Source organism: Orycteropus afer, unplaced genomic scaffold, assembly GCF_000298275.1.
Source record: "Orycteropus afer afer isolate SDZICR_OR568_19922 unplaced genomic scaffold, OryAfe1.0 scaffold00501, whole genome shotgun sequence".
Classification (NCBI taxonomy): domain Eukaryota; kingdom Metazoa; phylum Chordata; class Mammalia; order Tubulidentata; family Orycteropodidae; genus Orycteropus; species Orycteropus afer.
In genome coordinates, this window is record NW_006922088.1 from 1,495,987 (window position 1) to 1,515,394 (window position 19,408).

A 19,408-nucleotide genomic window follows, 5' to 3' on the forward strand; every position below is an offset into this window, starting at 1 on the left:
TCCTTTTGAGCCTGGCAGAGTGGCCAAACTAACCAAACATAACGTCAGAATTCTAAGCACCTGAGAGAGAGAGCAGGCACCTCCCAGAACATTGCTTTGTGTTGCTCCGAACAGAAATACCCCAGGTGGATAACTTTTACAATCAGGAGCTCCTCAGTTGCTCACAGCAAATTCCGCCACAGAGTTTACAAAGACTTATGGCTAGAAAAGCCACACTAAGTAATTTACTACACCGCACCAACCTTTTTCTTAACCAATTCTTACACCAGTTGTCCTTCCCATGGCACTCTCTGCTTCTCTGCTGGGTTCAATAATTTGTTGCAATGGCCACACACAACTCACAGACCATACTCACAGTTATGGGGTTTAATATGGATGTAACAGGTTACAATTCAGGATCTGTATCAATTTGGAATTAATAGGAAAAACTCAGGATTCAGTTCTTTAATCAGGACAACTTCTTGACTGTCCGCAGGCAGCCATCTACCAATGCGTCATGATCAGGCCTGGCCTCTGCCCTGCTTGGGCAAGTGTTACACATTTTTAGCTCCACTAATAAGTGCCTGCAGCAGCTCATTCTGACAGTGAGTCTCCCGCCCAATGGCTCAGCCCTCTCTCTCTGTGGGTTGGCAAGCCCCCTGTATCCACCTCACTCCGTGGGCCAGGAAGCCCACTGTGCCATTTCATGCCAGTCTTCTGGTTCTGCTGCCACAGTTTCTTTGCCACTGGACTCTACCATGCTTGCTGCCATTTCTCACCATCTCACACTGTCTCCAGTGTTACAGCTCTGTCTCCTGGGCATAGGAGGTTCTCAGCACAGGGACCTGGGTCCATCGGATGTGCTTTACTCCTGGCTCTTCTTCCTGATAGTGGTCAGGTCCCTCCTCAACCTCTGGGATTGGCTCCAATCCCCTACAAGGGTTCCATATACCTTATTTGCATAGTCCCACCCCTGAAAGTGTTTCATGTACCTTATTTTCATTAGCAGATTGTCCAACACCAAAAAGGATTCCATGCACCTTATTTGCACCGTCCTACCCAATTATTTTGTAGGAGTTACAAGACCATGGCTAGACAAGTCATATAAAAATGATTAATTGCACTGTAAAATACTACAAAGAGCATCTAAAATAAAATGGTTGGCTCCCTGTAACAGAAGATGGTGGGGTATGTTGTTGGGGTGGGTTACCAAGACAGCTGTTTTAAGTAGCAGGATGTGTAGAACTATTTAACTTTTCAAACTATAGCATGTATAACTTAGATGAAAACAAAAACTTTAAAAGCAGGCAAAGGTCATACTATAGATTGTTTATGCATATGTGTATATGAGAGTATGAAAACGAACAGGAAGGAGACCCACTAAACATTAATAGTTGTTTTTCTCTCCAAGAGGGGAAAAATGGAGGAAAATGTGTCTGGGGATGTTGATCAAAGGAGACTTTAGCTAAATTTTTAATATACCCACTTCTCACTTATCAACATGGTTAGGTTCCAAAGACTAGGTTGTCATGCAAAAGTCGGTGTTGTGTGAAAATGGAGGATGACCACATCAAATCACAAAGTGGAGAATAACTACATTGTCACACAACTGCCAAGTTACTTCATTATATAAATGTCAAATCACTGAGAATCGTGGCCCAGCCACATTAACACATAACCTTGACCAACACAGCCAGTGTTACTTTCGCCTTCCACCTGGGAGTTTGTTACTGTCTGATGTACATCATTAATGTGCAGAATAGTCACACAGGAGACTTTTTACTACTGTTATAAATGTGAAATGTTGTATAACCAGATAGTTGATTACTGAGGAGTCGGTGTACTTTATTTATTAAAAAAAAAAAAGGCTAGGTGCAAATATGATAAAATGATTAGTTTATTAATTCTAATTAGTGGGAAGATGGTTATTAGGTTTATTATGGTGTTCTCTGTGTATTTCAGTACCTTCAATCTCTGAAAATTGAAAAAAAAAAAAAAGAGAGAGAGAAAATTAAGCAGGCAGAAGAAGAGGGGGCAGTGGACAGACTGCTTTAAAGAAGCTGGGACCAGCTGAGACAGGCCTCAACACTTGGGCAGCTGGAGAGCTGAGTTCCAGAGAGAGCAGCTGATAGCAGAGCCTGCCGGAAGCATCAGTGCAGTGGAGGGAGACTTCTGCTTTCAGAGCAGCTGGAAACAAGCCCCAAACGGGTTTCTTCCCAGAAACTTCCAAGGAGCTTTTGGTAGGAGAGTGGCCACCGTTGCTGGGGCAGAGATCTAGCGTTGCCCAAAGTAAGGTGGCAAGATTTCTTTGTTGTAGAAAAGTGGTCTTGGACCTCCAACCCCACTCCAAAAAACCTGCAATTCACAAAGATGGGGTCACAGTGCCCTCTAGTGGTCACAGGATGTCACCCTCCCTGCCATAGTCATGAACAGAATGAACGTTTTTCCTCCTTTTAGTGCCCAGATTAAATCCCCTTCAACCACCCATCCTTAACACAAGCATTCCCACCAAGAAAAGGAGGGCTGGAGGCAGGAAGAAAGGAAAGGAAGAAAGGAAAACATAACATTTAAGAAAAGATTATTAGATAACATGATACATTTTATTGTTTTAAAAACCATTATTGGTAAAAGTTTTTTAAAAAATAGCTATAATGCTGCTGAGAGAACCGGTAGTGGTCAGAAGAAGCAATGGGGGCGAGCCCAAGGGGACACTGGGCAGCCAGAGGGAACACTAGTGGCAAACCGCACCCGCCAACCCCACCCGCTGCCGTGGAGTTGATTCTGACTCACAGCGCCCCTAGAGGACAGCATGGAACTGCCCCTGCGCGTTCCCCCGACTGCCTCATTTTTCTCGCACAGAGTGCCTCGTGGGTTTGAACCGCTGAGCTTTTGGTTAGCAGCTAGTGCTTTAACTACAGTATCCACCAGAGTGCCTTGAAACCTGCGTAAACAAAACCAAACCAAACCCACTGCCCTCGAGTTGATTCCAACTCATAGTGATCCCCACTGGGTTTCCGAGGCAGTAAAACTTTATGGAAGTAGATTGCCCAGTCTTGCTTCCGCGGTGTGGCTGGTGGGTTTGAACCACCAACTTCTGGTTAGCAATTGGATACCTTAGGCACTGTGCCACCAGAGCACCTTGAAACCTGCACAGGAAGAAAAATTAGAGATCAGAAACAGGAGTGGACCTTGGCCCCAGTGTCTGTCACTTACTAGCTCTGAGGAAATGGGCAAGTTATTCTTGCTTCACTGAGCCTGTTTCCACATAAAAATAGCCCCTGGGGTTGTTACCTTCTGAAAGCCAGCCAAGCTCTGTGGTCAAGGGCAGACCCTAGAGCCAGACCGTCCTGGCGGACTCCCAGTGTCACCACCTGGCCTTGGCAAGCTGTGTTTCTTCTTTGTGTCTCGCTATCTGGAGAGATGTTAGCAGGGCCTCATAGGCCTATGGTTTCAGTGAGTCAGTGCATGTAAATTGCTTGGAAGAGCAGCTGCAACCAGGGAAGTGTTCAGTAAGAGCTGAGTTACACCTAATACACGTGACCCATACTATTGCCATTTAGTTAATTCGGATTCATTGCAACCCTGTTAGGACATAGTAGAACTGGCCCATATGGTTTCCAAGGCTGTAATCTTTACAAATGCAGCCAGAATGCTCCTTGGAAGCGAGAATGGCCAGACTTCATCTCACCTACTTTGGTCATGTTGTCAGAAGGGACCATTCCCTGGAGAAGGCTGTCATGCTTGGTAAAGTGGAAGGTCAATGAAAAAAGGGAAGGGCCTCAACAAGATGGATTGACATAGTGGCTGCAACAATGGGCTCAGGTATCACAAGATCGTGAGGCTGGCACAGGACCGGGCAGTGTTTTGTTCTGCCATACATACAGTGGCTGAGTTGGAGACGACTTGATAGCATCTAAAAACAACAACCACCTTTACAGAAGCAGACTGCTGCATCTTTATCCCAAGGAGTGGTTGGTAGGTTTGAACTGCTGACCTTTAGGTTATCAGCCACATGCTTAACCACTATGCTTCCGGCGCTCCTTACACATGTGAAGTGCCTAGAATATAATCGTATGCTTGTTCCCTTTCCCCTTCTCCTTGAATCTGGCTCTGGTCACAATGCTTGTGTCCCTGTCACATGGGAGCAGTAGAGAGGATTGTTGTTGTTGTTGTTATGTGCTGTCAAGTCGGACCCGACTCATAGCGACCCCTCCTTGGGTTTCCGAGGCAGTATCACTACGGAAGTAGATTGCCCCATCTTCCTTCCGAGGAGTGGCTGGTGGGTTTGAACCGCCAGCCTTCTGGTTAGCAGTCAAGTGCCTTTAGCCACTATGCTACCAGAGTTCCCAGTAGAGAGGATAGGGGACAGCAAATTACTACCATGGCCCATTTAGCCATGCATGGTCTTGTGACTCCCATAAAATGTTGGCTGGGACTATGGAAATAAGCTGCCTGTGGCCCACAAGGGGATTGGGCAGCTTCTAATAATGCAAGTAAGGTATGTGGAGCCCTTGCAGGAATGGGACCATGCAAATAAGATGTATAGAACCCTAATGAGGGGAATGGTTCAGTTTTGCCTTCCTGCTAGGCCTAAAATAACCCATCCCAGAGGTGGCAAGAGGGAACCTCACTACATCAAGAAGAGCCAGGGGTGGAACACATCCTTTGGACCAGGTGTCCCTGCACTGAGAACCTCCTAGACCCAAGAGAAAGAGAGAGCTGTAACCCTGGAGATGGGGAGAAGCGGCAGCAAGCACGGCAGAATCCGGCAGTAAGTAGAGAAATGGCCACAGCAGAACCAGGAGGCTGACATGAGAGGGCTGCAGTAGGCTTCCTGGCCCAATGAGTGAGGCAGCTACAATGGGCATGCCAACTACAGTGTGAGAGAGCTGAGCCCCTTCAGGAAGGAAGCTTGCTGGCATATGAGGTGCAACTGGGCACTTGGTGGAGCTGAGGAGCTTTGTAACTGACTGGGGTCTTAAAAGCTTGTGAGTCATGTAAGATGCAACTATTGGTCTCTCTATGTCCAGAGCAAAGAAGAATGAAGAACATCAGTGATGCATGGAGATAATTTGTCCAAGGGACTAATGGACCATGAACATTTCAGCCTCCACAACCCTGAGACCAGAAGAACTAGATGGTGCCCGGCTACCATTACAACTTCTCTGAAAGGGATCACATTAGGTCCTGGGTAGAGCGGGAAAAAAATGTGGGACAAAACTTAAAATCATACAAAAAAGACCAGGCTTACTGGTTGGATAGAAACTAGAGGAATCCCTGAGACTATGGCCCTTAGTCACCCTTCAGACCTGGAACTGAACTAACCCCACATGGCTCAATTTTCAGCCAAACAATAGATCCACAAAGTGAACACTAACACTAGGGAGATATGTGCTCCTTAGAACAATCTACCATTCGAAACCAAAAGGGCAGCATTTACCCAAGAACAAAGTTCAGAAAGCAGGAAGGGTCAGGAGAGAAGAGATGGAAAGAAACATAGGGAGGAAGTAGGAAGAGTGATGTTGCATTGAAGGGATTGCAATGACATGAAACGAAGCCTGTACGAATTGTTGAATGGAAACTGATATCCTTAGTAAACTTTGACCCAAATTGAAATAAAAAGTTAAAGAAGTGAATAAAGAGCTTCGTAACACTTTTCTGAGGGTCTCGGTCTGAGACCGGAGGCTTTCCTCATGGTGCTGGAAGCGGCTCTGCAGAGCCATGAGGAGCTGAGGGGTCCTTCCCTGGAGAAGGGAGACTGCCCACATGCTGCCTGATCCTAACCACAGGTGTGTAGCCTGTTGATCTGATCCCAAGTTGTAACCCATTACTTCCCTGATAAATTCTGTAACTGTGAATGAGGTCTGTGAGTTCTGTGTGGCCATTGTAACGAATGATCGAACTCAGCAGAGACTTAGAGAGGGTCATGGGAGGGAAGGCTGGTATCAGAATTGGTAAAAAGGTTGGAGGGTGGAAGTATGTTTGATTCCTCATAGGATGTTGATAGAGATTCTCTCTCCTACCAGCTGCTCCAGGGAAGGAAGGTGAGGCAGTCTGCTTCTGTAAAGATATACAACCTTGGAAGTCCAATGGGGGTCACTATAAGTTGAAATCGACTCAATGGCAGTGAGGTTGGTTTGGTTTCGGAGCTCTCCCTCATGAAGTTAGACAAGGACGTCTGATGATGGCAAGCCACCATTTTTACAAAGGAGTACTCTTAAGCCAGCTCAGTACACTCCATGTTGTTGTTGCTGTTATGTACCATTGAGTTAATACCCTCCAAGTCTGTGGGTAACCCCCCCCCCCTTCTTCTCTGCCTCTCCTTTCCTGATGGATCTCTTTTCCACATAATCCTGAGTCCTTGCAACCCAGCTCTCGGTCTTCTACTGCCATCTTGGAAGCAATGTGGCTGAATCCCCCTGGGGAATCAGAACTCCTTTGGGCTGGGGAGGGACCTGCAGATCAGCTTGCACAGGGCTTGATCACACCTGGCTGATCGGCATGCCCTTGTGGGAGGTAAGAGGGCCCGCAGAAGTGAATTGAGGCCCAAGATGTCCTCAGGAACCATGCCCAACCACAATCACCATTGGACACTTGCTTCCAATTTTCACTTCAATGGCCAATTGCATGTTTCTGTTCAGTGTCTCGTGAGGCCACAGAGGGCTTTTATCAGTGTAGAGCCAACTGGCCTGGGAACACAGCCAACATATTATGCTGACATCAGTTAGTCTTGACCTTACTGGCATCAAGCGCCTTGGCTTTCAGAACAGCCTTAGGAGGAAGTGAAATTAAAATACAAATGATTTGAGATTGGGACCAGGGCCTATGGAAAAGCAGCACACCAATGGTTTATACAAAAACCTTTTATTGACTGTATTTCTTCTCCCCATCCCTCTCCCCAGTCAGGGACCCAGCCAGCTTCTAAGGCTTCCTGCTGTCCGGTTCTTGAAACTTGGGCCTTGGGAATATGGTTGGGAGCTATGAGCGGTGGGGACTCCTCACCCACAGGATGTGGAAGTTGAAGGAACCTTTCCTGCCTGGCTGAAGCTACTGCAGCTTTCCAGGGTGGTCCCTCAAGTCAGAGGATCCACCCCCTACTGGGTGGACGTGAGGAAGAGCTAACAGGCTCTCCCTGGAGAGGGAGCCCAACAGCAGAGGGCTGGGATGGGAGTTGGGGAATGCTGCAGCTCTGGGTCCTAATCCATAAACAGGAAACAGGAGCAGATTGGCTGGGTGAACTGAAATGGGGAAGGAGAGTGTAGAGACCAGAAGATGGGCTACTGGCCTGAGGTAGGGCCAGCTGGGTACCTCCCAAGAGGTTATAGTCCTGATGGGAGTGGATGCTCCCTGTCCTACATCCATGTGGAAGAGGAAGTGGGGAGCCCTGTCACTTTCAAAGGGCTCATGACACAATAAACCAATTTTGGTCTGAGAGTGCCAGAAAGGGCACCACTTGGCCCAGAAAAGGGTAGCTGGTCCCCATCTGCTGGACACGGGCCTGACTGCATGGCCACCCGAGCCCACTGCAGTCCCACCATAAGCTTGGCATGTTCTGTGACCCTGCTAGAGATGGAGCTCCAGCCAGACTCCAGCCGGTGGGACAGAAAGGAGGACCCTGATCTCCAGGCCTCGCCTCTGGGGAGTCCCAATCGTGGTGATGCCACCACTCTTTCCCGCAGTCCTGCTGCCTCGAGCCCCTCTCCCCGGAGGGCACCGGGCCCCTGGTTCTCCGGAAGACCAGATCTTGAAGGAGTGCCTGCAGGGAGGAGAAGCCCCTCAAATAGTGTCTGCTCCTTTCCTTGCTGTCACACCACAGGTCCTGCATTCCAGGCTCAGAAGTCTGAGTCTGCATCCATGAGCTCCGCCTCCATCAGGTTGGTTCGGGAATGAATGGGGCCCAGGCCCTGCCGGCGGCCCTGAGCCCAAGCCATGGGCACTGGGGCACTGGGCAGAAATGGGTCCTGCAGCTCTGGACAGAAGGGGTTGGACACCAGGGTCCAGGCTCCCTGTCGGCAGGGCTCCCCGGCTCCCCAGGCTCCAGCAGCCACCAGACATTTCTGCCGGGGCAGCTGAGGCAGCCGAGGGACGGCACTGGAGGCAGGGCCTGCTGTCGGGCGGGGCAGCTCAGCAGGTGGCCCCAGTGGGCACACCTCCTTCTTCCTCTTCCTCCGCTTCTTCTTCCGGCCCAGGCGCTTCTCCAACTCTGGGGAGATCTCGGCTTCCACCAACCACAGGTTAGCTTGTTCCTCTGGGGGCACTGGTGGCAGAAGAACCACAGAACATGGGCCCAGGCCCTGGCTTTGTCCATGCCACCCCATCTCTCCTCAGACCCCTACCCTTTTTACCCTGGGCCCCCCCAACTCTAGACTTCTAGGGCCTTAGCCAACACCTCAGCTCCTCCAGGGCCTCTCCTTCCTCCTTCCCCTGTGAAGAACCCTCTTCCTTTGTTGTTGTTATTGTTGTTATGTGCCGTCGAGTTGGCCCCGACTCATAGCGACCCCTCCTTGGGTTTCCGAGGCAGTATCACTACGGAAGTAGGATTGCCCAACCTTCCTTCCGAGGAGTGGCTGGTGGGTTTGAACTGCCAGCCGTCTGGTTAGCAGGCACGTATCTTAGCCACTATGCTACCAGAGCTCCCCCAACCCCCTTCCTACAGAAACCCAAATCCTCATACCTGGAGTTGCCACAGGGGTGACAGACACATCCTGGGGCAGGATGGCTCCTCTCCGAGCCACCATCTTGGTGACATGCTGGGCCCAGGCGGAGGAGACGTCTGCCGAGGGCTCATTGAGGTCAAAGGCCAAGCCCGCTGTGGGGATGGGGAGAGAGGATAAGGACAGTGACTGCACAGCCTTTCAGTAGCACCAACCTTACTCAGCACCGTTGACCCTCCCCCTCTTCCTTGCAAAGAAGGCTCACCCTGGTATCCCAGTGGTCTCCACCCATTCTGCATCTGAAGGGGGGACAGACATCCAGTTCCTGAATCTCCCTGATTTACTCTAGCCCCAGGAAAGCAAAAACAGAAGGCAGAAGAGGGTGGGAGAGACGATCCCTCTGGGAACCAAGGCACCAGGATGGGTGGGGAGGTCACCGATTGGCAAGACGTGAGTTACTGTTTATGGTGATGGAAAACGTGGCAAGTTACTCATGAGGATTGCCCATGATTAATGTGACTAGTGTCACTAAATTGTACCCATGAAAAATGCTGAACCGGCAAATGTTGTGTTACATGTATTTTCACAATATATTTAAAAAAACAAAAGCACCAGCAAGTAGAGCCAGGGGAAGAAACAGAGATGGAAAGGTGGCCAGGGGACAGGAAGGGACCTGAGAGCCAAGGAGGAGAGAGTGAGAGAGAGAGGAGGCAGTGGCTTATTATTCCTCTCAGCCTTCCACACAGCCCCGTGTCCACACCAGCCTGGGAGGGGCAGGGCAGGGGCACCGTGGGTCGGGAGAGGGCCTAAGCTCACCCACAGGCCCATCGTGGGAGACGGTGTGCATGCTGAAAGAGAGCTCCTGGCCGGGGTTCTGCAGCAGCTCCCGCCGCTTGGAGAAGGCCTTGGCAATCATTTTGCTCTTCTTGATCCGTTTGGGTTCATCATCGCTCTGCCCAGTCAGCCTGAGAGAAGAGATGGTGGGGGTAAAAGAGCAACGACTGCCAGCGACCTGGGAAAGACCAGCAACTCCACTTCCACCGGGGAAGGAGGCCTCAGGGGGTCACCAATCTCAAGAATGCAAAGAAACAGAAGCCTCCAAGCAATGGGCCTGGAACGCCGGGCTCTTGGGTGCCCCGCTCGCAAAGTCCTTCACTCTTAGAAGATGCAGGCAGTGGACTCAGCACTGGGTCTCAGTCCACCTAAGGACAGGAGGTACCACTAGGGGGTAGTGGTGAGCCACAGAGAAGGGCTTTCGGTGGCTCAGTGCAGTCCCAAGGCAGTGGGGGAAGAAGTCGGACCAGACAAGGCCTAAAGATGGGGACACTGAGGCTGAGTGAGTCAGGCCGGATGTCAGAAGGGGCTGGCAGCTGACCCCACCTGCACCAGGTGCGCCTCCAGATGAGCAGCGTGGCCTTGGTCCAGACCCAGGTGCTCATGGCAATACCAGTGCCGAACATGGCAAACAGATTGATCTTCTCCACCAGGAGGCTTGGGCGGTTCTTGATCTCACAGTCGGGGATGGGCTTCTTGGTGGGCAGCCCGATGGTCACGTTGGCCTGGCACCTACGGGGAGGGACAGCAAACAGACAAGGGTCCTCGGGGTAGGTACACAAGCAATCCAAAGACCTTCTAAGGAGCTGTGACGATGAGCAGAACCCCACAGCACTGACTCTCAATGCTGTGTTCTCATTGCAATCATTAGGGAGCTTTTAGTAACTACTGATGCCTGGGTCCAAAGCAGAATCTCTGGAGGAGGTACCAGGCTTCGGCAGATTTTAAAGCTTTGCAGGTGACTCGATACCTAACCAAGGTTTAGAACCACTGCCCTCCAGTCTGGGACCAGTGAAAAAGAGCCTGAAGCAGTGTGGATGAGGAGGACCAGTGTCAATTTTAACAAGCATCTTAAACGCTTTGGGGGAGTCCCTGGGTCGTACGAGTGGGTAAGCACTCAAATACTGAGAAGGCGTGAGTTTGAACACGCCCAGAGCGCCCTGGAAGACTGGCCAGGAGATCTGTGTCTGAAAGGTCACGGCCTCGGAAACCTGATGGAGCAGTTCTCCTCCGCACACAGGGCGCGATAAGTTGGAACGGTTTAGACGCTCCCCAGGGTAACAGCGGGTGTCTGCTGAGCTTTGGGCTTGGATGCCTTACTCTCACAGACTCATCTCAACTGTGACACAGCAAAGCATAGTCAAAGCGAACAAACACATGTTCACTGTGGTAGAGAGGTTAACTCTCCATAAAAGAGCACATACGAATTATAGAGAGCAACTTTCATGATCAACAGAGGGCCCGCCAGAGAAGCCAAAACACGAAATGGCTTCTAAACAGTTATGAAATACACCAGTTACAGATACAGGCCATGGGCACAGAGGGGAGGCGGAGTGGAGCAGAGACAGGAAGATTGTTTGGCAAATTACAGACCAAGTGATGTCTCAGGCACTGAGACCACCACTGCTGTCTGAGGCAGGGACCGGAATGAGCCCTGCTGCACAATGGAGGAGGGGCTCTCCCTTGCTAGCCTGGCTCCAGGACAGGGTGGCTGCCTCCAAGCCCCGGGCCCTCACTCACAGCACATAGTCCCGGAAGCTGCGCTCCCACTCGGCCTGGTTGAAGAAGTCATAGAAATGGCAGCTGAAGGTGATGAGCACAAAGCCGAAAGCCAGGAAGCCAAAAATGCCTGTGAAGTCAAACAATTGCTCTAGGAGAGGTGGGCTTACAGAAAGGGCCCTCCTTTCCAGTGCAGCATGGGTGATTCCACATCAGCCATTCATTCAACAATTAGACACTCCCTACGTGCCAAGCAAGGGGCCCTGGCGGTGCAGTGGGTAAACACTCGGCTGCGATCAGAAAAGTCGGTGGTTCAACCACCAGCGGATCCAAGGGAGAAAGATGGGGCAGTGCTTCTGTAAACAGGACAGACTTGGGGCAGTTCTACTCTGTCCTATAAGGTCACTATGAGTCAGAAGTGACTCAACAGTAACAGGGATGTGCCGAGCAAGGAGTGTCTGGGTGGCTCAAGTGATTAAAGGCTGGGCTACAAACTGAAAGGTTGGGAGTTTGAATCTATTCAGAAGTACCTCAGAAAAAAGGGCTGGCTTTCTACTTTTGAAGGAGTGCCGCCATTGAAAACCCTACGGAGCACAGGTGTGCTCTGAAAACACATGAGGGGCTACAAGTTAGGATCAAATTGATGGCAACTGTGGCCCAAACAGAGGAGCCCTCGTGGTGCAGTAGTTAAGCACCCAGCTGCTAACCGTAAGGTTGGTGGTTCAAACCCACCAGCATTCGGCAGAAGAAAAGATGTGGCAGTCTGCTTCCCTACAGATTTACAGCCTTTACAGCCATAGAGTTTCTATGGGGCAGTTCTATTCTGTCTTACACAGTCTCTATGAGTTGGAATTGACTCAACGGAAGCAGGTTTGTATTTTCTTTCTTGGCGTACCAAGCAATGTGCTCAGAGCAAGATAAGGGGCCATCAATGGCCTCATCTTTTCTTCTGATATCTGGAAGCGTTTCCTCGGAAGGAAGGTTGGGCAATCCTACTTCCGTAGTGATACTGCCTCGGAAACCCAAGGAGGGGTCGCTATGAGTCGGGGCCGACTCGATGGCAAACAACAACAACAACAACAACAACATGTGCTTTCTCTGAGCACTTTGCTTTTCAAAAACTTTTTGTTAATTACAAAAGGGACTCATGCTCTGTGGACAAAGTAAACACATGCAGAGGAATATAAGACATAGCAATCCCTCATTTGAAGCAAATCACGTTGATGTCCGGGCGTGTTCCCTTCTGTTTTTCCTCTAGGCTCACGCAGACCAGTGTACACAGAGAGAGGAACTGTCTTTATGTTAATGAGCTCCCTCTGCAAACATCACTCTATAACCTGCTTTTCTTTTTTCCCCTAACATATATTACGAATACATTGAAGACAAGTGCCTGTGGAGGGACATGGGCAGGCCAGGAGGTTACCAGCACCCCAGGGGCCAGAGCAGCAGTGGGCAAGAGGGTTTGCCCCATGGGGACCTGAAAGGCAGCCGTATTCTGGGCTGAGTTCATGTTGGGCTCAAGGGCTGCGCTGCCCAAAATCAGGCAAGAAGGATACCAAGGCAACTGTAGGAGGACTCATGGGCACGAGGAAGCATGACCTCCAGTCTTCTACTTGAGAAAGGGCTCTTCTAATAACTGCCACCGCCACCACCACCTACACACACACACCAGGCCCTTGTCCCATGGCTGCTACTTTCCCCACTGCCTCACTGCATCCTCCCAGACCCTTGCCTGAAGATCTACAGCCCCCAGAGGACGCAGTGTTGGGCCGGCCTGGACCTCCGGCCCACTCACCCAGGCGCAGCATGGTCTCGTTGATTTTGCTGGCAGCCTTCTCACTTAGCAGCCCAGGGTGGTTGCTCTTGATGGAGAAGAGAGTCATGACCCCTGGACAGAGAGAGACCTCAGACGTTAGCAGGTGGGCAAGACCACCTGCCTGAGGGGATGGGAGTGTGAGAGGGACGGTCCCATGGCCCTGGAGTCTGGGTCTGGTCACTCCTGTGCTGATCTAAAGCTCAGGGAACTAGAGACACTGGAGAAATGAAAGAGGCTAGGGGAGGCCTGTCATGGGCCAGGATGACTGGCAGACAGTCGAGAAGAGAGAAGGTGCCTCGGTGCTGGCCTGGTCGCCCTATGTTCTGATGGAAAAGCCATGAAACAGACTCTAGTACAGTGCCACCCATGGAAACACAATGTGAGCCACATACAGTATCTTAGATTGTTTTGTAATTGCCACATTAACAAAGTAAACAGAAACAAGTGACATGAAACACAATGTATTTTATAAACCCAACAATCCAAAATGTTGTATTTCAGCATATGATCAACAGGACAAATCATGAATGAACTATTTTACATATTCGGTTTGCTCCCAGGTCTTGGGAACGCAGTGGGTGTTTTACACTTAATAACTCAGTCTGGACTAGTCTCATTTCAAGTGCTTAAGAGCCCATGTGGCTAGTGGCCACTGTATAGGACGGCACAGATACAAAACATATACCACAGACCGGAAGGCACCGCCACCAAGAGGGCCGAGTGGTAGCTGAACAGAAAGAAGGCTGAGAGGGCAGGGTGAGGAAACAAAAGTTTATTTAAACAAACACAAACAAGCTACGTGCGCTGAGGCTTACTATGGGGGTGGCAGGTGGAGACATGGCAACTAGGGAATAGTAAATCTGTGTGTGAAGAAAAAACTATATGTGTGTTGGAGGGAGTTCCTTACAGAACTAAGGCCCAAAAGATTGGAAGTATACACAAAATTCATGTGCACCCCCACAACACACACACATACACACGCCCAGTGGCCCCGAGCTGGTCCGTGTGGACTGCAGAGGATTCTGAGTTGCCTCCACACGAGCACACCCAGTGACCAGGGCTGGGAGCTGCCAGAGCTCCACTCACTGAGCTGCAAACCCTAGCATGAGGCTCCAGAGAAAGGAGTGCATTTTTCTGGCCAGCACTCTCACTGGTCCCACACAGAGCACCCATGGTGCTGGGGCCACCTAGAGATAGCACCTCCTTGTCACCCGCACCCAGGCCCAGATGGGCTGGCTGTGGTCCTAGCTACCTACACATAGCAGGCACTCTGAACATTCTGTTGCCTGACAGGCCTGGCCCGGTGTCCACTCACCTCGGATAAGGAAGTAACCTCCCACAATGAGCACCAGGCCAATGGGGGCCAGCACAAAGCCAGCACGGTATCGGTAGTTCTTGTAGCCCACAAAACAGATGCCGCTCACGGAGTCCCCGTCCACCTGGAGCAGGAAGCGGGGCGGGGCAGAGTTAGTCACTAGCTCCATCATCCAACCCTGTCCTACTCAGGCCTCTAGCCCCCTCCCAGTCACCTACCTGGGCCACAGCGAGGATGGCCACAGTAAGCACAAAGGGGAGTGACCATGTGAGTAGATGGAAGTATGAGGTCTTGCCCGAGAGAGGCTGGTAGGTGGTGCCCAGGGCTTTGAAGGAGGTGTGCCAGGCATAGGTGAGCACCACAAACCAGACCACACCAGCCATCAGGGCATAGTAGACGATGGCAAAGACAATGACACAGGACAGCGTCTCGTTGGAGCTGTGCAGACGGCGAGAAGGCGTCACCCGGGGAAGGCATCCCTCTCCCACGCGCCACCCTGTCCCTAGACCCTTGGCCTCTAAGGACACAGGACTCAGGTCATACTTAAAGAGGATACAGAAGATGCCCTTTGGAACGGACACACCACCAAGTTCCTGGCACTGAAACCGAAATGCTGAGATCTTCGGTACAAACAGGCAGAGTGGGACCCTATACTGAAATCTTAGGTACAGGCCCACCTCCCACTTCTGTGGGATCCCTTCTCCCCCACCCTCACCTCTAGGTTCCCAAGACACCTACGTGGGCTCCCCAAGCCTCATGGTGCCATCTGCCCGGCAGACGATCTCCCGACGGGCACCATCCATGAACTGGGCCAGCCAGCCAATGCTACCCACAAAGAAACACGCATTGACATAGAAGAGAATAACAGCAGGGTAGCGATTCGAATTCCGCCAGTCAGCGACGAACGTGGCCTGCAGAGAGAAGTGAGGCCTGTTCTGAGGCTGCCTCCAACACCCTGGTTGGACCCAAAATACCACTGCCACCACCACCAGTTCCCACTGAGCCCATTTTGACTCCTGGCAATCCCACATGTGCAGAGTAGAACCACGCTCCATAGGGCTTTTCATGGTTGTGACCTTTCAGACGCAGACCCTAGGCCTTTCTTCTCAGTCATCTCTAGGAGGATTCGAACCACCAACCTTTCTATTAGTAGCCCAATGCTTAACTGTTCATGTCACCCAGAGACTCCAGACTCCCCTTAGGACTCTTCCCTGGGGACCTCCACCCAGATCCCAGCTCTCTCCCTGACAGCTGGCCCCCACAGCCTCTCCCCTGGCCCCTGCCCAGACGCCACGGCCCGCCCTTGGCTGACCAGGGTGAAGAGCGTGCAGAGGCCTGTGACGGCACCGAAGCCGGCAACATAGCTGTGCATGTCACGGTGCTCATCCTCCGTGAAGAGCGGGTTCTGGCACTGGATCCCACAGCCCTCCACATCCTCGTACCAGCTCTTGGGGTTGTCTGTCCGAACCAATGGAGCCTCACACTGGCCCGAACTGTTGAACTTGATGTTCTGCACCTCATTCTGGCATCAGGGAAGGGGAAGAGATGGTGCAAGAGGGGGATGAAGGCTCAGGGTAGGAAGTTCTGGACAAAGGCTTCTGGGACTTGAGTCCCAGGCCAGCCACTCAGTGGCTATGTAACCTGGACAAGCCATTTGACATCTCTGTACCTTGGTTTCCCATCTATAACAGTACCTACTGCATGTTGTTAAGGAGCTCTGGTGGTGTAATGCCTAAGGCATTTGACTGCCACCAGAAGACTGGCAGTTCAAACCTACCAGCCACTCCTCGGAAGGAAGACTGGGCAATCTATTTCCATAGTGATACCAGAAATACGAGAAGGGGTCACTATGAGTTGAATCGACTCGATGGCAGTGAGTTTTTATTTACTGCATAGTGTTATATAAGGGTTAAACAAATAGGTAAAATGCTTAACTAGCATGTGGCAGGCAGTAAGTAATAACAAATACTATCATCATCATTATTATATTTGTGATCTATCCTTTGGCCCAAGACCCAGCCCATACTCCTGCCTCAGTGTCTTTCACTGTCCTACGTATGTGCGCCTTCATTCCCAGATACAATACAACCTTCGAGAGGACAGGTAAGTCCTTATAACCCAGGAGTCTTGTAACTCCCCAACAATGAACAGAGTGCATGCTGAATGGTAACTGCTGGACATACGTCATCTTCTATAAATAAACAGATAATCCCTGGGACACTGACCCAGCCCAGGAGCTACAGTTGGGTTTGTGGCCTGTGGACCCCATGGCTATAGACCCAGGGTCCTGTGAGACCAGGTGCTCAGCTCCCTGGCCCTGCCCTGTGCCTGGGACTGCCCAGCCCAGAGCCCAGGCCTCACCCCACAGAGCACTCACCGGGCAGCCTTCAGGGAAGTGGTCGGGCGTGCAGCGCAGGAAGTCGGGCCAGCCCCGCTCCCGTTCCACGATGGCACAAGGGCCACGGGTGGCCTGGCAGAGGGTGCGGCTGGGCAGCTCCACCCGGTCATTCTCGCACTTGGGCATGTACACGGCACAGAGCAGGGGCTGGATCACGGCCCAGCAGCGAGGGGCGTTCCGGAGGCCTGTGGTGGCAACAGTGTGGACACACTGGGGTGAAGACCCTTCCTCACTCTGACCACAGACACAGCACCCCCTTGTCCCCCCAGACCTCAGGCATCTCTCTTTGCCACAGCACAGGCCATCATTGCTCAGAGCTGGCAGGCATGGTGCTTCTCACCAGGGCATTGGGCAGGCCAGTTGTGTGTGCTGCAGGGCTGTCCCATGCATCACAGGGCATCCCTAGACCCTAGGATCTGCCAATAGAGGCCCTCAGTCACTGCGTTGACTGGGAGAGGGCCTGGAGAAGAATTTCTGGGCCGCTGGTAATGTCCTCTTTCATGATCTGTACTGGTGACAGAGTGGGTTCACTCTGAAAATTAAGCTTATCATACATACACTTTTCTGTACATACATTACAATCCAATTAAAGTGGTTCCTATTCCCTGTGCCCACTAAGGGGGGTAACATCTCTGGCTGAGAACCCCAGGAAGATTTCCGTTTTCAGGAGCATTCTTAAAACCTACAACCCTCTTCCAGGGGACAGAAGGTGGGCCCCACCCCTCATGGAGTCCATTCATCAGAACCAGGTATCCCCATGCCCAGACCCCCAGAACCCTCGTTCCTCTTACCACGCTGAGGTGAGATAGAGAAGAGGTGGGAACTTAAGAAGAGTTAGTCAGAGGAGCCAGGTATTCCAAAGCCAGAGGAGGAAACAGGAAATCAGATGGAGAGAAACAGAAGAGGTTCTGTCCAGTGCGAGGAGGAAAGGCGTGGTCAGCAAGGGAGAAATGGACCAAGGCCCCTGCCCCTCTGCCCCAGCCCAGCCCTCCACCCTGCTCACCCCAGCAGCTGGGTTCTCTCTGTATTTTGTAAGTCAGCCCTGTTGCAAGAGCACCCATTTCCCGAGCAGGAAGTTGTATCAGGAGAAGCTCTGGAGGAGGTGATTGCAGAGGATGACATGGATAACTGTCACCTTGTCAGGCTGGGGGGAGGTACTATATAAGGATCTGCTCTCATAAAGAGTACAGTCTCAGAAACCCTAAGGAGAAGTTCTATTCTGTCCTGTAAGGTTGCTATGAGTCAGAATAGACTCCGTGGTACACACGATGTGGAAGGAAGGAGACTTAGTGGCACAATGGTTAAGTGTTTGGCTGCTAACCAAAAGGTCAGTGGTTCAAACCCATCAGCAGCTTCATGGGACAAAGACCTGGTAATCTGCTCCTATAAAGATTACAGCCTAGGAAACCATCCAGGACAGTTCTGTCACCTGGGGTCACTAGGAATCAAAACTCAATGGCACCTAACAACAACAACAATATACAAGGTGCATGGACAGTGCAATTAGCCTCCGTGGGTCCAGATCTTGGCTCTCCAACTTCCTAGATGTGGGATTACTTACTCCCAATCTCCAGACTCAGTTTCCTCATCTGTAAAGTAGGGGTGATAGATTGACCTCATGGAATTGTGAACACTGAGATGACACATTAAATGTGCTTAGCAGAGTACCTGTCATGGAGCGAGCTCTCAGTAAGCGCTCGCCGGTATCAGTACTGGTCAGGAGCCTTCACAGCTCTCATCTCAACAGAGAGAGCAACTCCAGGGCTGTAGAGCAACATCCTCAGGCAACGGTTCCCAAACCTGACTCAAATCAGAATCACCCGGGGAACTTTTAGCACTCGGAGGGTCTGCCCTCAGAATTTCTGGCTGAGTGGGTCAGGTGGCTGACAGCGGTTGGGGTGGGGAAAGGAGAGGTTTGCCTGCAAAGGGGCCACACACGGGAACATTTGGGGGTGATGAGACTATTCTGTATCTCAATTGTGGCACCCATTTACATAACTATATGCACTTACCAAACGCACAGAACTCTACAACCCAAAGTGTGAACTTTACTGTGTGATTATTATACAAGAACCTTTAAATGGGGGTGGGGGCATGGGAGCTCCCTAGAGTAAACTGTATGATAGAAGCATCAAAAAACTAATTAATAAAAACATTATGTTATGTTTCTGGATTTTGCGGTATTCATGGTAATTATCAGGCTTAAATAGTTTGTAATTTGTTTTTTCTTTTTTTTAAATTCTAAATAAATATTCTATTTTAGCCTTAAAAAAAACACAAAACACAAAAAACTTCCCCATCAAGCTTAGTTGGCATAACATACTACACAAAAATACTGTTCTATATCTTACTTTGGTGAGTAGTAACAGGGGTCTTAAAAGCTTGCAAGCAGCCATCTAGATACAACAATTGGTCTCTCCTTGTCTGGAGCAAAGAAGAATGAAGAAAACCAAAGATGCATGGAAACAATTAGTCCAGGATATTAGCGGTCCATGCAAACCTCAGTTTATATGACCATGAGACCAGAAAAACTAGATGATGCCCAGCTACCACTGTCAACCAGTGCAGGAGATCCTGGATAGAGTGGGAGAACAATGTGGAACAAAACTAAAAATCATTTAAAAAAATAAAAATTAAAAAAGACCAGGCTTACGAGTCTGATAGAGCCTGGTAAGACCCCAAAGACTATGGCC

The 19,408-nt window shown here is 50.7% G+C and overlaps 1 protein-coding gene across 1 annotated transcript in view; it reads right to left on the reverse strand.

Moving 5' to 3' along the window:
* Positions 1–7,811: 7,811 nt before the first annotated feature.
* The window catches only part of SMO (smoothened, frizzled class receptor), a gene marked incomplete at its 5' end in the record, with an annotated part of 31,789 nt that continues 20,192 nt past the window's right edge, over positions 7,812–19,408 (reverse strand). Inside the window, 11 exons of the mRNA XM_007955421.1 lie at positions 7,812–8,236; positions 8,654–8,788; positions 9,450–9,598; positions 10,014–10,199; positions 11,208–11,316; positions 12,982–13,074; positions 14,318–14,441; positions 14,536–14,755; positions 15,056–15,228; positions 15,630–15,839; positions 16,695–16,900. Coding sequence (XP_007953612.1) covers positions 7,812–8,236; positions 8,654–8,788; positions 9,450–9,598; positions 10,014–10,199; positions 11,208–11,316; positions 12,982–13,074; positions 14,318–14,441; positions 14,536–14,755; positions 15,056–15,228; positions 15,630–15,839; positions 16,695–16,900 — 2,030 coding nt within the window. The remainder of the gene's footprint in view (positions 8,237–8,653; positions 8,789–9,449; positions 9,599–10,013; positions 10,200–11,207; positions 11,317–12,981; positions 13,075–14,317; positions 14,442–14,535; positions 14,756–15,055; positions 15,229–15,629; positions 15,840–16,694; positions 16,901–19,408) is intronic.